The 13,974-nt window shown below is 38.6% G+C and overlaps 2 protein-coding genes across 5 annotated transcripts; one reads left to right on the forward strand and one right to left on the reverse strand.

Annotated features, from left to right (window-relative positions):
* Positions 1-745: 745 nt before the first annotated feature.
* Positions 746-5,272, forward strand: PSB28 (photosystem II reaction center PSB28 protein). 4 transcript variants are annotated; one of them, XM_019198342.2, is made up of 3 exons: positions 746-912; positions 2,790-3,268; positions 5,149-5,166. In XM_019198342.2, the coding sequence occupies exons 1-2, from the start codon at positions 840-842 to the stop codon at positions 3,260-3,262; spliced, it is 546 nt and encodes a 181-aa protein (XP_019053887.1). In that variant the 5' UTR covers positions 746-839; the 3' UTR covers positions 3,263-3,268; positions 5,149-5,166. The 4 variants fall into 4 exon arrangements, with proteins under 4 accessions (XP_019053887.1, XP_019053886.1, XP_010262462.1 ...); XM_019198341.2 differs by having other exon boundaries at positions 747-912; positions 5,134-5,272; XM_010264160.3 differs by lacking the exon at positions 5,149-5,166 and adding an exon at positions 3,458-3,841 and having other exon boundaries at positions 747-912.
* SDD1 (Subtilase family protein) lies at positions 4,314-7,909 on the reverse strand. Its single transcript, XM_010264163.3, has one exon. The coding sequence runs from the start codon at positions 6,845-6,847 to the stop codon at positions 4,544-4,546; it is 2,304 nt and encodes a 767-aa protein (XP_010262465.1). The 5' UTR covers positions 6,848-7,909; the 3' UTR covers positions 4,314-4,543.
* Between the last annotated feature and the right edge of the window lie 6,065 nt (positions 7,910-13,974).

The raw sequence follows: 13,974 nt of genomic DNA on the forward strand, positions 1-13,974 counted from the left end.
AGGCATGCTGACTAGACCGTCTTGCCATAAATAGAGAGAGAGAGAGAGAGAGAGAGAGAGAGAGAGAGATATGGGGCCAGAAACCAACTATTGTCCTCTTAGCCTCGAGTTAGAGGTTTGGGATACAGGAATCAGCTCAAGCCCAGCCCAACTCAGCCCATTTATATTTAATGGATTCTGTCTCAATGTCTACGATGCTATATTATGGACCCAGAAAACAAAGCCCAGCTATATTCTGTCTCTAGCCTCGTGTTAGAACTTTGCGATAAATCAGCTCAAAGCCCAGCCCAACCCAGGCCATTGAAATTCAAACGATACGCTCTGTCTCAAAGTCTACGACTACGATGCTATCCTCTTTAATGGCTGAGGAGGATCTGAACCCACAACCGCAAAGCCTGAACCAAATGAATTCTAGGGTGGAGCCCCAGCTTTATCTATCCATCAATCCATCATCTTAGGCTGTTATTGATTAGAACTCTGCTCCAAAGATTCACTATTTGAGGAACAAGCTTTGAGTTATTGTTTTCAGATCTATAAAATCACTTCTTAGTTATCATATTATAATGAGCTTCACTGAAAGTGATTTAGTTCTAATGATTTTCGTACATCCAAACTAGAAGTGATTCTTAGAATCACAAAAAGCATGGCTCTTCTGCATGCATGCCAAACGCTGCCTCAATTAAGCTTTTGAGAAATAAGCGATGAATGGTTCTCCTTCTTACACCACATCACATTAAAATCTCCAACCCAGTACTTCTCTTCCCTCCACATGTAATCCTCCGTCTCCCCTTTTATTCCCTCTCCCTCCCTCTCTTCCTACACAGGCACACATACTCTCAATGGCTACGCTTCAGTTCCTTGCATTATCCTCTCCGATTTCCCACTGTTCACACCAGCAACGTTTTCCTTCAGGTAAATTTCTTGCTTTCTTTAAATTCAGACAAACAAATGATCAGTGCTGATTACTGGGTTTATCTATTTTGTAAAAATTCGACCGTAATTACTTGGCTAGATATATGGAGCAATGCTTATTTGGAGATGGGTGTTTTTCTATTCTGCAAACTTGGGAATTTACCTCTTCTTTTCTTGGCATCTTACACGAAGAAGCCATCTTTTTTGTTTTGGTATAATTGCAGATGAATTCATAAGAATGTAGGAGATATGTATGATATTTCTAGCGATTGATGAGGACAGGATAGTTGGAAGTTGATGAGGATGTAGGAAATAGTGCTGGGCTAAAAGTGGAGTTCATGATTTTGGTTAATCCATGATGCTTCCTGAGTTTTTAAATTGAGAAAGTACGGTTTTCCTGGTGGGAGGATTTGTTTTATTAGATATGATATCTGGAACAATTCACTAGTTGAAGTTAGAACACCAGCTGGCCAACTAAGATATGGATCCAGATGAGAAACGTATAGCTATTTATATATATATTTTTCAATTGTTTTCTTCATTCCATCAAACTCTAGTACTTATATAATATATATATATAGTTGAATAATGACACTGTGGAAGGCAATGGCTTTGATACAAAGAATGTGGGGGGTAAATAATAATGAAACTTGGGAAAATGTTATTTATTGTCATGAGAAATTGTTAAGGCAGCTTTATTTTCTCTTATTTGGTGGTTTGTCATGTTCATAAATAACCATAGGTTAAAATGTCTGAACAATCCATGTAGTTGGAAGTTTAACTGTGGAAACTAGTCTTAAGGTTTTGGGGAAGCTGCACTATCTCATCAGCTGGTGCTGGAAAGGGGGTTCATCAGCTCATTACTTCATCAGTTCGTCTTGCTTTTGTCCTTCCCTAGTGATTTTCATATTTCTTCTTTGATGAATTGAGTTATTTCTTGCATTTGAGTACTCTGAGGATAAGAGGCCCTGTAATAGTTTCTGTTTTATTGTATTGGGTGCAGGCACCTGATTAATCGATTCAAAGATGTTTTGTAATACTGTTTTCTGCAAATGAATTCTTTTGCTTGGATGTGTCACTTTTTTTTCTTAAATTGAGTTTACACTGGATGTTTTCACCAAAAAGTTAGTATCATGTGATGATGATTTTGTGAAGGGAAAATGTTTGTACTTTGACCATGCCATGGTGTCTGTCAGTACACCTGTTGCATTGTTTTTCTTTTCTTTTCTTTTCTTTTTTCTTTTTGTGTGTGTGTGTGTTCTTGATCTTGTTACTATGAGTTGTTTCCTTAACAAAGTTTCTGGTGTATACATTTGCCATTTTTATATAATCAATATGTAAAATGTTAATAGAGCTTGAAATTCATATTAAGTATATTTTAACTGTTTTTAACCAGACTTAATGCTATTGGTTGGTTTCAAATTGTATGTCTTGCAGATTTCTGTTGAATTGCCACCCTGAGTCACTATTTCTGTTTGTCTTGTTTTTATTCTTCGAAGATCTTTTGAAAACTTTCATCCCTCAGGTCTACCTGCTAATAAGTCCAAACAAAAATGTATGCATTTCCAGAGACTTTGCTGGCAAATCCCATCATTTTGGTTCCAAAATGTCCCCAGATATTAATCCAGATGTGCTTGTTTAAGTATAGCCTCCTTTTGATTTATGTTGCAACATAGTTTTTATGAAATTTCCAACAGCAATCAATCCGTTTGAAGTGAGACTAGTTGTATGTTGTGATATTTACTTTAGGAATAACATTAGTACTAACCTTAAACCAGGGAAAAGAATTTTTTAGCAGACGGGAGTACATAATCTGGGGAAAATTGTTTGGTTCCTGCTGTTCCAAATAAATTCCAAATCTCTTTTAACCTGTGCAGGTTTGGTTTCTTTACCTGGGGTTTGTCGGAGTGTGCATTCCTCCTTCAGTGGCCAATCACTGCAGCTACCCCATCTACGGTGGGCCTCATTAAGAGGAAGTTCCCAAACATCTGGAGTAATAAAAATGATGGTCAGGCCATCAATTCAGTTCATCCAAGGAACTGATGAGCAGACAATACCAGATGTAAGGCTAACCAAATCAAGAGATGGAACAAATGGTATGGCGATATTCACTTTTGAACAACCATCTGTATTTGATTCCTCTAGTGAGCTTGGTGACATCACTGGATTTTACATGATTGATGAAGAAGGTGTTCTTCAGTCAGTTGATGTTAGCGCCAAATTTGTTAATGGAAAACCAGCAAGAATAGAGGCAAAATATGTAATGCGGAGTCCTCGAGAATGGGACAGGTTCATGAGGTTCATGGAGAGATACTCAAATGAGAACGGATTGCAGTTCATCAAAAAATGAGGCAATGTACATCCTTCCCCCTTGTCTGCCCTCTATTTTCATTTACCGGTTTGTAGCTTTTGTAATTGGCTTACCTGAAATTTGATAATCTTGGCTACTGGCAATGTAACTTCAATTCAAGTACTATGTTTTAATCAGTTGCCTGTTTTGGTAATGTTCAATTCGTTTCTAAAAGCAGTTTTTATATATATACAGACTACAGAGTGGAAAAAATCATGCTCATCTCTCAATTTCAGCACTAGCTGGTTTTCATATTAATCAGAGCAATATAAAATAGTGCGCCATTAGAGAAGCTAGAGCATTGGCTCGCACTTGAATATCTCATTCAAGTGGGTACCCAGATCTGTCAATGCCTTAGCTGGCAACTTAGCAAGAAGTGGAGTTAACAGGTCTATTCTGCTATGGGGACAGGGACACCCGGACCAGGGATGCAGCAATGAAATTAATTGCTGCTTGTATTTGATTTCGGTGTAGCAAGTCTTGTATGTTGCTTTTTTATTTTTTCCTTCCTGTTAGAGATATTAACAACAAGGCTCTTCTTGGTTCTATTAAATTGATGAAATTTCTTTGGTCTTGCTATATATAAAGTAGTGCACCAACGTTGCGTGTTAAGAAAATGCTAGTTCAAAACAGTTACTCCTAGGGTGTGGTATTGCATAACTTTTGGACATGGAAATTCTCAAAATCTCATTGTTCCTGAAAATATGGCTTCACTTTGTTTAGCATTGTGCAGTAATGCTTACGTGTGCTATATAAGAATAAGATGCAAGCCTGGCTAATTTGTAAATCTAAGTGAAATGAGACTACTTATATGAGAGCATTATATGTGGCCTTTTAAGGGACATTTATTTTCTTATCTTCCAAATATTTTGCAACTTAGTACCAGACAAGTTAGGTAATAGATTTTATGCATTGAAGAATTCTGACACTCAAAACCTGTACTTCCCCATCTTATTCTATGTCTGATATAATGAGAATTTGGTTAGAGTATTCCATTAAATGAAGAGTGGAATATGCCGGGCATTCAGTACTGGTGGTTTGAAACAATCAATTTGACTATTTGAAGATTCAAATAAATCCAATATTGAATAATAGGAACACAATACATTTTCTAGAACTTAATATGACAGTGACTTGACTTTTCCCTCTATCGAACGATAAAGAAGCTTCACTTTTGTCTCCTATATGTAATTCTACTAGAGCCAATAATACAAACTGAATTCAGATAAACCATCAATGTCACCTTAGACAATACTATTGCCAAAGGATTTCTTACTCTTACTACTGCTGCTTGTTTGTCCAAGTAACTGAAATTGGGCTTCTTACCCTGTGATGGCTGAGTTGAGTATGTACCCATGTCAAGTATCCTTCTGCGTATGTGAGCTTCTCTGGTCCCTTCTTGGATATAAACCAGACATTGTATGTCAAACTGTGGTATACATGATTGAATGTCAAATGTTGTGGTTTAACTATTACTTTGACCCCTGGAGGTGCCATAATCTCCACTGAGTAAGTGGAATTAGGGGAACCCACATTTGTTAGTCGCCTTCTTATCATCTTCATTGTTTTCCCAGCCTTGAAAGTCACAGACATGGAGGGGTAATTAAGGCTGAAACCCCTGCTCTTCGCCATGATTTCATGGCAACTCACATTCATGTGAGTGATGGTGAAAATCTGTGAACTTGTGTATCCAAGAGTGCAGAGATGAGTTACATATTCACTTGCCCTGATATCGTAGACCAACCCTGGGTCAATTGCTCTATCAGGGTTTACATGTCCAGCTCCAATTGCTAACACTTGTGCTGGTTTTTCTCCGTCCATGATTGGCTTTCCCCAATGGTCTGTCACCTCAGCTGTTGTCATGATTGCAGATTTAACTGCTGCAGGGCTCCAGTCAGGGTGAAGAGAACGTACCAGAGCAGCAATCCCACTCACGTGAGGACAAGCCATGGATGTCCCTGACAAAACAGTGAAATTCACTCTCCTTGAATCTTCTGGTAGGCCTGAGGGACCCAAGTTTTGAGGCCAGGCAGCAATGATGTTTACTCCAGGAGCAATAATGTCTGGCTTGATGATTGAAGGATTGGTTAAACTTGGCCCTCTCGATGAAAACTGAGCAACTGCTGGTGCTCTGCTTTTCCCAATCACTGTTCCTCCGAATAAAATTCGAGCTCTGGGTCTCCTTGTAGAGTTTATGTAACTCTTCAATTGTAAAGCTTCTGTATAGCCAATCAGTGTTGCTGGCAAGACATGAACATCAACTGAATTCTCCTCCAGGTTGAGCTCCGTATTTGCTACAATCATCGCAGCACCGCCAGATTCCTTCACAACTTGTCCCTTTTCGGCCCTTCCATTGGCACCTCTGTCACAAACTACCATTTTCCCACGGACTTGAGCTCTTGGGAGGGAGTCTTTGAAGCAAAGTTCACTCCCCTTATCCCCGCCAGTCACATACACCAGCTCAAGCTCTTGCTCACTGTTGGGCAACTGGTCTCCTGGATACAGAGACTCTCCATAGAGGAATTGACCATTGCCAAGCCGCACAATGGCCGGAAATCTCCGGTCAAGTGTACTGGCACCGACAGTTGTTATCCAAGGAGCCTCATTGGCAACTGAACTTGGGATTGGACCGTTGTTACCAGCTGCGCAAACTACCAGAATACCCCTTGCCATAGCTCTAAAGCTGCCTATTGCAATGCTGTCATCAAAAAGTGGTATTGGAAAGCCGCCTAGAGAGAGGGAGAGGACATCAACTCCATCTCTAATTGCATCGTCCATTGCTGCTAGAATGTCTGAGCTATAACAGCCATTGAACCAACAGACTTTATATATTGCAACATGGGCCCCGGGCGCCATACCTCGAGCCACGCCTGCAGCATTTCCTAGCACATTTGCCATTGGGACAGAAGCTCCTGCTGCCGTCGATGATGTGTGGGTGCCGTGGCCGTGTGAGTCGCGTGGGGATATGTATTCTGTTACTTCAGTTGGTTTTGGGAGAGGTGAAGATGTCATGTGCCCTTTAGTATAGAACCGGGCACCTATGAGCTTGCGGTTGCAGTTGGAAGAGTTGAAGTTCTCTCCCTCTTGGCAGATCCCCTTCCACTTCTTGGGCACTGGAGGCATCAGATGATCATTGAAGCTCGGACTCTCAGGCCACACTCCAGTGTCAAGTACCCCTATGACTGTACCACGACCGAAGCCTGACCGCAACCAAGAACCATCTTCTGTGGGGCTTAGTCCTAAGAACTTGTAGGAGTAAGTGGTCTGTAACTGGAAAACATGATCGGGTCGAATTGCAATGACATGGTGCATGCTTCTCAGGGCTTCATATTCAGACTGCGAGAGACGAGCTGCGAAACCTTCCATGATAGAATGGTACGAGTAGAGAAGGCGGGAAGACGGGGTATCTTCTGAAGCAACGATTCGGTCGAGGAATGAGAGATGCCACTCCAGCCTTGTACTGAAGGCTGAGTTGAGCATCCCATGTGGGTGTAACTGAACAATGTAGGTCTGGAGATCAGAGGCATGAAGGGAAACTAAGTAGTGGAAGAAGGTGAAGAAGAAGAAAATTTGTTTGGTTTCCATGGAAAGATAAAGACTTGTGTGGCTTGGTTAAACTGCATGTGCTTGGGAATGAGTTGCAGGGGTATTTGAAGGTGATGGGTGAGAATTTGAAAACGAGTTCTTGGAAGCATTTCTGGGAGAAGAAGATGAAACTCGTGAGGTTTAAGGGCTCTTCATCACGGGGATCCTTTGTTGGGGAGAGTTTCTTTGTTGAGGAGCTGAAGCTCTGGGCGCTGATCTTGCTTTCACGAGATATCTTGGTCGGAGTTTATTACATCACATGGTTTATATACAAATATATAGCCGTTATATTCAAATTCCATCAACCTTGTTCCTATCGAGTTCCATGTTTTTCTGTGGTTGTGCACAGTAAGAATAAATTGTACTAGAAGTAACCAAAGCGAAGGCCGATGGGGGCGTCTTAAATGCCTGTTGTTCCATTCCAATGCTTTTATGTGCACGCTCTCGGTCCGACTTCTGTGGCAGCTCCCAGTTCACGTGCAGTTCGTGTGCTTGGAAGCCATGATTGCCTACATCCTACCCTTGTTTTTGAACCGTTTGATGGTTCACATGTGCAACCTCAGTGCCTGGCCCCACCAAATTCTATTACCATTTGATAATTTCAAGTAATTATCATCCTAAAGTCTACTAATTTGTGATAATTTCTTTTGATTTATTTTTAGTAATTTTTATAAATATTGGTAATTTATGCCTAATAATGGTAATTTCTTTTCATTTATATTCGATAATTTTTATAATTATTTGATAGTTGTTATTGTTACATTATTTGACAATTTTAGGTATAACAGTTATCAAATTTCAAAAAAAAAATCAAATAACAATATTTTTAACTTACAATATGTAACAATCTTCAAAGCACAAAATCTATAAATGTAAACCAAAGAAATTCAATGTTCAAAGTATCGACACATATCGGCCCGTATCAGTCGATACGTATCGTGCTGGTGGCTTCCCGATATGCCTCTATAGGGGTTGTATTGGGTTAGCCACTGGTTCAAAGGGTAGCCAAGCCTCAAACCGGCCCCTCCGAACCAATTTTGAAAAAAAAAAGTAAAACATAAAAAAAAGCACCGACATAGGGCGTATCGACCCATGTTGATATTTAGAAACTTAAAGCAAATCATTAAGCTAAATGCTAATAGCATTTTTAACTAACACTATGTAACAATCTTTAAAGCACAAAACCCAAAAACTTAAACCAAAGAAATTCAATAAGCAAAAAGACAAACATTATTTTTTCTGATTTTTATTAACATTATTTAAATATTTAATTATTAACAGCATTTATCAATAATAGTAAGTAATTATAATATTTTATTAAATAATTAGTAATGATAGTTTTAATAATATTATTTAGTTATTTTTATTATAACAGTAACTATTAAATTTATGAATATGATTTATTAACAATATTCATTAAATTAATAGTTACCAAAATTAAATTAAATTAACAATATTTATTAGTAATAGTCAGTAATTATAATATTTTATTAAATAATCAATAACAACACTTTTAATAACATTTTTAATTATTTTTAATATAACAATAATTTCTAAATTTGTTAACAATATTTATAATTTTAATTTAAAGTAAAACTAAAGTAAATATCTATTTATTAACAATATTTATAATAACAGTAATTATTAATTATTTATAATAACAATACTAATGGGGTGGCTGCTATTACCAACCACCCCATCAGTAATTAAATTACTGCCATTTGGCGAAAGGGGAGACCACCCCTTTGGTATAAAAGATACTTATTAATACATCTATCTTATATTAATATTATATATTATATTATACTATATTATATTATATAATATAAAATAGTTTTAGATAGGCGGGGATCCCTATTTCCCGACGGGAATGGAGTGAGGATCTTTAGCCCCGCCAGGATTCAGGATGAGTATAGGGTGGGGAATTTAAATTCGGAGTCGGATATGGGGCAGACAAAACCTGGCCATACCCACCCCGCTGCCATTCCTAACGAATATACCAGCACTTGCATTAGGATGATCATTTTTTACCCAATCTACCTTCTCTACAAATTTCTGGGCCAGGGTAGTAATTTTTCTTTCAGGCCCAGCCCAAAACTTACGTACAACATATATGGCATCATATCGTGTATAAAAATAAAAAATGAATAATAAATGATAGGCTTTCAGAGGTGTAATGTGGGTCATACCCACTTTTGCGGGCCGTGCCATGCCGGTACATAAGCTTGGGCATGCCATTCCATGCCAATGGGGCTGTACCTGCCTGGCCCAAAAGAGATTACGTCTCCGCCCCATAGTACATCTCCGCCATGTATTAGGAATATCTCCTAATGATGACATCGTCGATTCTGATACTATCATCCGAGATGTTCCTAAAATATGGCAGGAACGTACTGGGAGCTTATGTCGTGTTGGGCCATGCTTGGACCACAGACCATGTCATGATTGGGATGCTGGCTGTTCTGGCACGGGCCGCACAGCCCACTTTTTCGTATTGTGCCATTGTGGCCTCTGGCCTGGTGGCTTACGGGCCTCAAAGCCCAACACTCGTACAACACTGGGGTTTGGGCTGGCCACGTCACGTCTCACTTTACAGCTCTAACCAAGTTTGGTCAATTAGTACATTCGGTTATGTTTTGAAAATAATAGGAGAAACGGTGAGCAAGAGAAAATATTAACTTTTAAGACCAAAATACCCTTTGTTGAAAAGCTCACCTAAAAACATTCTTGTACTTAGTCCATGTGTCTTCAAATTCGAATGGTTTGGGGTTTTCTCCATCTCCCGTAGAAAATGTATGAGTCAGTCCTCATCCTTGGTTTCCATATGTTCATCACTGCTATCTTTCATGCTAAAGTAGATGAGGAAGGGTTTTCATATCAATTTGGTCGACAACAAAGCTCCAAAGTTTTTAACTCTTTAAGAATTCCTTTCCCATATGTATAGCTTGAAAAGTTTAGTTCTCCATAGATCATATGCATGCTCTAAATAATTTAGGTTGGTCAATACAAATTTTAGTTTCATGCTTAAGGTTGTGCTTGGTACCATTGTCACTTGCAAGTTTTAGGTTGGTCAATACAAATTTTTAAGAAATTGTTTTGTTACATCACACCAGAAGACCACTTTCACTAAAAAAAATATACAAATTGGATTGAGTGTTGACATCTATAGTACAAACATCAAATTCGATGTTTCGTTAAGAAACACCAATGGTACCAAATGTTGTATTAATAACTCAAAACACTTGTGATAGAAAAAAATATATTAATCTTATAAAATTTGTATTAATTAATCTAAAATGTTGCAAATAGAAATGACAATTTTCGCTTTTATTAGAAAATTGATAGACACGTTTTGAGAATCCAAACCCTTCCCATACATGAAAATGCAAAACCCTCTCCAATGCTACCCTCCCCACATTCATGGGTAGGGGTGGGTTGGATTTAGAACCTACATCTAATTTCCTATTATTTTTGACATATATAAGCAATAAATAAGTAAAATAACATGAATAAACAACAAAAATTCCAATTATTTGATTAAAATATATAAAATACACAAATTATCAGTTGTCCTTCACATAAAGTTCAAAATATTATTAAATCCAACACTTAATTTATAAAGCTCATATGCTTTCTAACAATATGCGGATCGGGGAGAGTCATGCTTAACCTAATACCATACCCGTACGATGTGAAGGGATGAGAGATCCATCCTATGGACGCCCAAAGATTGCGGAATAAGGGGCGAATTTCAAAAAAAAATTTATCTCTCCCTTCAACTGGGAATCGTATTCCCTATTTAGAAAATCATATTTTCAAGGATCAATCTTGAACCATAAACTGAACCAGATCTGAACCAAAAGGAGTGGGAGAGGATTATACCTGATACGGAGAAATACTATCTCCCAGTGGAGGTATTCACACCCAAGGAAGGATCCAAAATCTGCTCCCACTGAAGATGGTGCAGTGAAGGATGGAGCAGAATCAACAATGTTCTTCAAAAGAACTTGACCCTTCGCAAGAATCAACTGGACGGCTTGTGAGTACAGCTCCAACCAATCTTTTCCCAAAAGATTGAGATCAAGATCAAATCTTGATTGCTCCCAAGAACTGGAGATCGAACTGAAGGAATGGCAATGGCAGGAAGGTGGCGGTAGGAGAGAATTCGCAGTATGCAGGAAATCTCTCAATCTCTCTTTCTTCAAAGAGAAGAATGTTGTTGATCATGTAAAAGGCTGCCGCCCCCTTCCCCTTTTATAATCTCAAAGGGATCAGCTCCTAATCAGATTAGGAGTTGCTAATCCAAATCATATTTGGGTTAGAAGTCCCTTAATGATAAGGGATAATCCTTATCTTATCTGCAGATCAGATCAGCTATCTCCTAATATAATTAGGAGGTTTCCAGATCTAAATCTCATTTAGATCTTGGACTCTCTGAGTGGATAGGGTTTAAGCCCAATCCTTTTAGCTGACCCACTTCAGAATTCGCCCCCTTTAAATGACTGATCAAATCAGCCTAGTTCGAAATGGGCTTAAGGCCCATTTAAGGTTATGTACTCAAAAAGCCTTCCAAACTGTTGCCCAATTGGGCTTCCTTGTATGGCGTGGGACCCAAGCATTGATCTACACATCAGCCACATGGGTTCAGCCCAGCCTTTGTTACAAGGCCTGGCCGAATGCACTACTGAAGACAGTGTACCCCCTGAAACCCATCAAATGGGCTCTATGGGCCCAACACTTACACTAAGTGGTCCATGGGCCAAGCCACCTTGTAACACCCAGGGACTGTGGGCAGATGCAAGATTAGCCCATCAGGTGTTATTCTCAATGGTCTTACACTTAACCTCTTAGCCCATAATGATCATACACTGCCCGACAAGAGAGGACCTCTCCCTCGGCTGCAAGGAACAGTGTTGCACTCTCCACTCATATGGATCCCGGAAATTAAAACCTTCTTGCAAACATTTTAGAAACTATAATATATATACTTTTATATCTTATATAAAATATATTTTGCAAAACAAATCTCAATGGTTGAAATCGGCTACCGGCAGTCTTGGTTTCCATCAGTGAGAGTGCATCCCCGATCATTACCTTTGTCCGACAAAGGGGCTGATCCTGTCACTATGATCACCCACTTAGATGAATTCTCGGACTGTCCCAACATACCCAGGTTTTGACCCCCGCTAAGGATCTCACTGATTGGTACATCAAAGATAGCCTAATCCGACACCTAGTGTAGTATCATAATCAAGTCTAGGGGTCGGGTGTAACTTTCTAGTTTTGCCCATCAATCTCCAAGGTCCAGGGCAATACTGGAAATCTGGTCCAGTTCAAAGATTCAATTAATCCTACACTGTATGTGCCTAGGGTCTCACCCTGGCAGCTGAGACAGGCCACCCCAACCGACTTGGTGGCACCACAGTGTCAGCCTTGTCAGGATAGGTCTCCCCAGACCGACCCACTGGCTATGAACATTCTAAACTAACACGAGTCTCATTAAGTGTCCAATTTAAGGGTATTACACAGAAACATACCAAGGGAACATGAATCAAATATGTATCTTTATTCATTTACAATAAACTCATAAAGTACATCATTCTGATTGAAGCTAAGGGCATACAAAACTGTCTAACACGGTGTACAATCCAAAAATCTGTCCCCGCCCCAAAATCCATCCTTTAAGCATAAAAAAAAACTTGCCCCAATAGGATGGGTAGGGGTAAATACCCACTGGGTAGGATAGAAATTGCCATATAGAATCCATTATCCTATTCGAATGGGACGTGGATGATTTGATCGCCTTGGTCAGTAGGTTATTGTCCAAGTCAATGGATTTTAGTTAAGAAATGGTTCAGGGGTGAAACAAAACCGATTGTCTGGATGGTTTTTGGGTAGAATAGTCCAACCATCAGGTCAACAACGGTTCAAAAACCATGATTAATACAAAGACATGGTTGTAGTTGGTGTTGCTAAAACAAGGTCGATCAACATGGCTGAATATGATTGGACCGAGCATACACGACTCAAGGGCAACACTTCTAAACTTTTACTTACAATTAGGGAACGTGTACCAAAATCATTACAAAAATAATTTTAAGTCTATTTTGTATTCGAATTTTGTTCTATTACTTAGAGGTGTAAAACGGGTTGTGTCGTGCCAGCCTGCGGGCCGTCTTGGGCCATGCCTCCCTCCCCAAGGATAATTTGGGGGTTGGCCCAGCCCGGCCCACGGTCGAAGCCTATGTGGGCTGCAAGCCGTGCCGTGGGCGTAGGCCATGTCAGGCTGGGCCTTAAGCATGGGTCAAACCGGGATAAACTGGTTTTTTTTGTTTTCTTTAACATTTTTTATTTTTTTATTTCTTTGCTAAGTAAAACTAAAATATTTAACTTTCCTCTGGGAACTATTTGAAAAAATAAGAAATCTAACAAAGAAATAAAAAAAATACTTAACTAAATAAGAGGTCAAAGAGACAAAGACTCAAAGTGATGAATAACAAATTGGAAGAAAAATAGGAATTTTATTTCATTTAAATTTGAATGATACAAAGCATACAATGGTTGGATGAATGGAATATGAAAATTGGAAAATAGAATAAATTAATAAAATATAAAAATACAATATAGTTACAATTTGAAAATAAAAATTACATTATTAAAAAATATCAAATAAATTAAATAAAATTAAAACAAAATTTGCAATAATTTGAAAAATGCTATACAACTATTGAGTATACAAAAAAGATTGATTTTTCTCCTATTGTTCTTGACTTTGATCATTGCAAGAATTGAAAATGGAGGATAGAACTATTTATAGGAATAGTTGAGTTGGTGTGATGAGAATGGTGGAGGATAGGGTATTTATAGGAATTGAAAATACTTCAATTGTTCAAAATACCTTAAAAACTAGCCTTTTTTAGTTGTTGGGAGGGGTATTTTGGTCATTGTAAAGTTATTTATCACTTTACCCAAAATGCCCCCAAACTAACTGTTATATAGCTGTTGGGTGTCATTTGTGTCATTCTTTCTCCCCCCAAAACCAAAATATATAAATAACCCCCTATATATATAGTTGTTTATAATCGTTGGGGGGTATTTCTATAAAAAAAAACCCAAAAAGTTGAAAC

The sequence above is a fragment of the Nelumbo nucifera genome, chromosome 3, assembly GCF_055504915.1.
Source record: "Nelumbo nucifera cultivar China Antique chromosome 3, China Antique-T2T, whole genome shotgun sequence".
NCBI classification, from domain to species: Eukaryota; Viridiplantae; Streptophyta; class Magnoliopsida; order Proteales; family Nelumbonaceae; genus Nelumbo; species Nelumbo nucifera.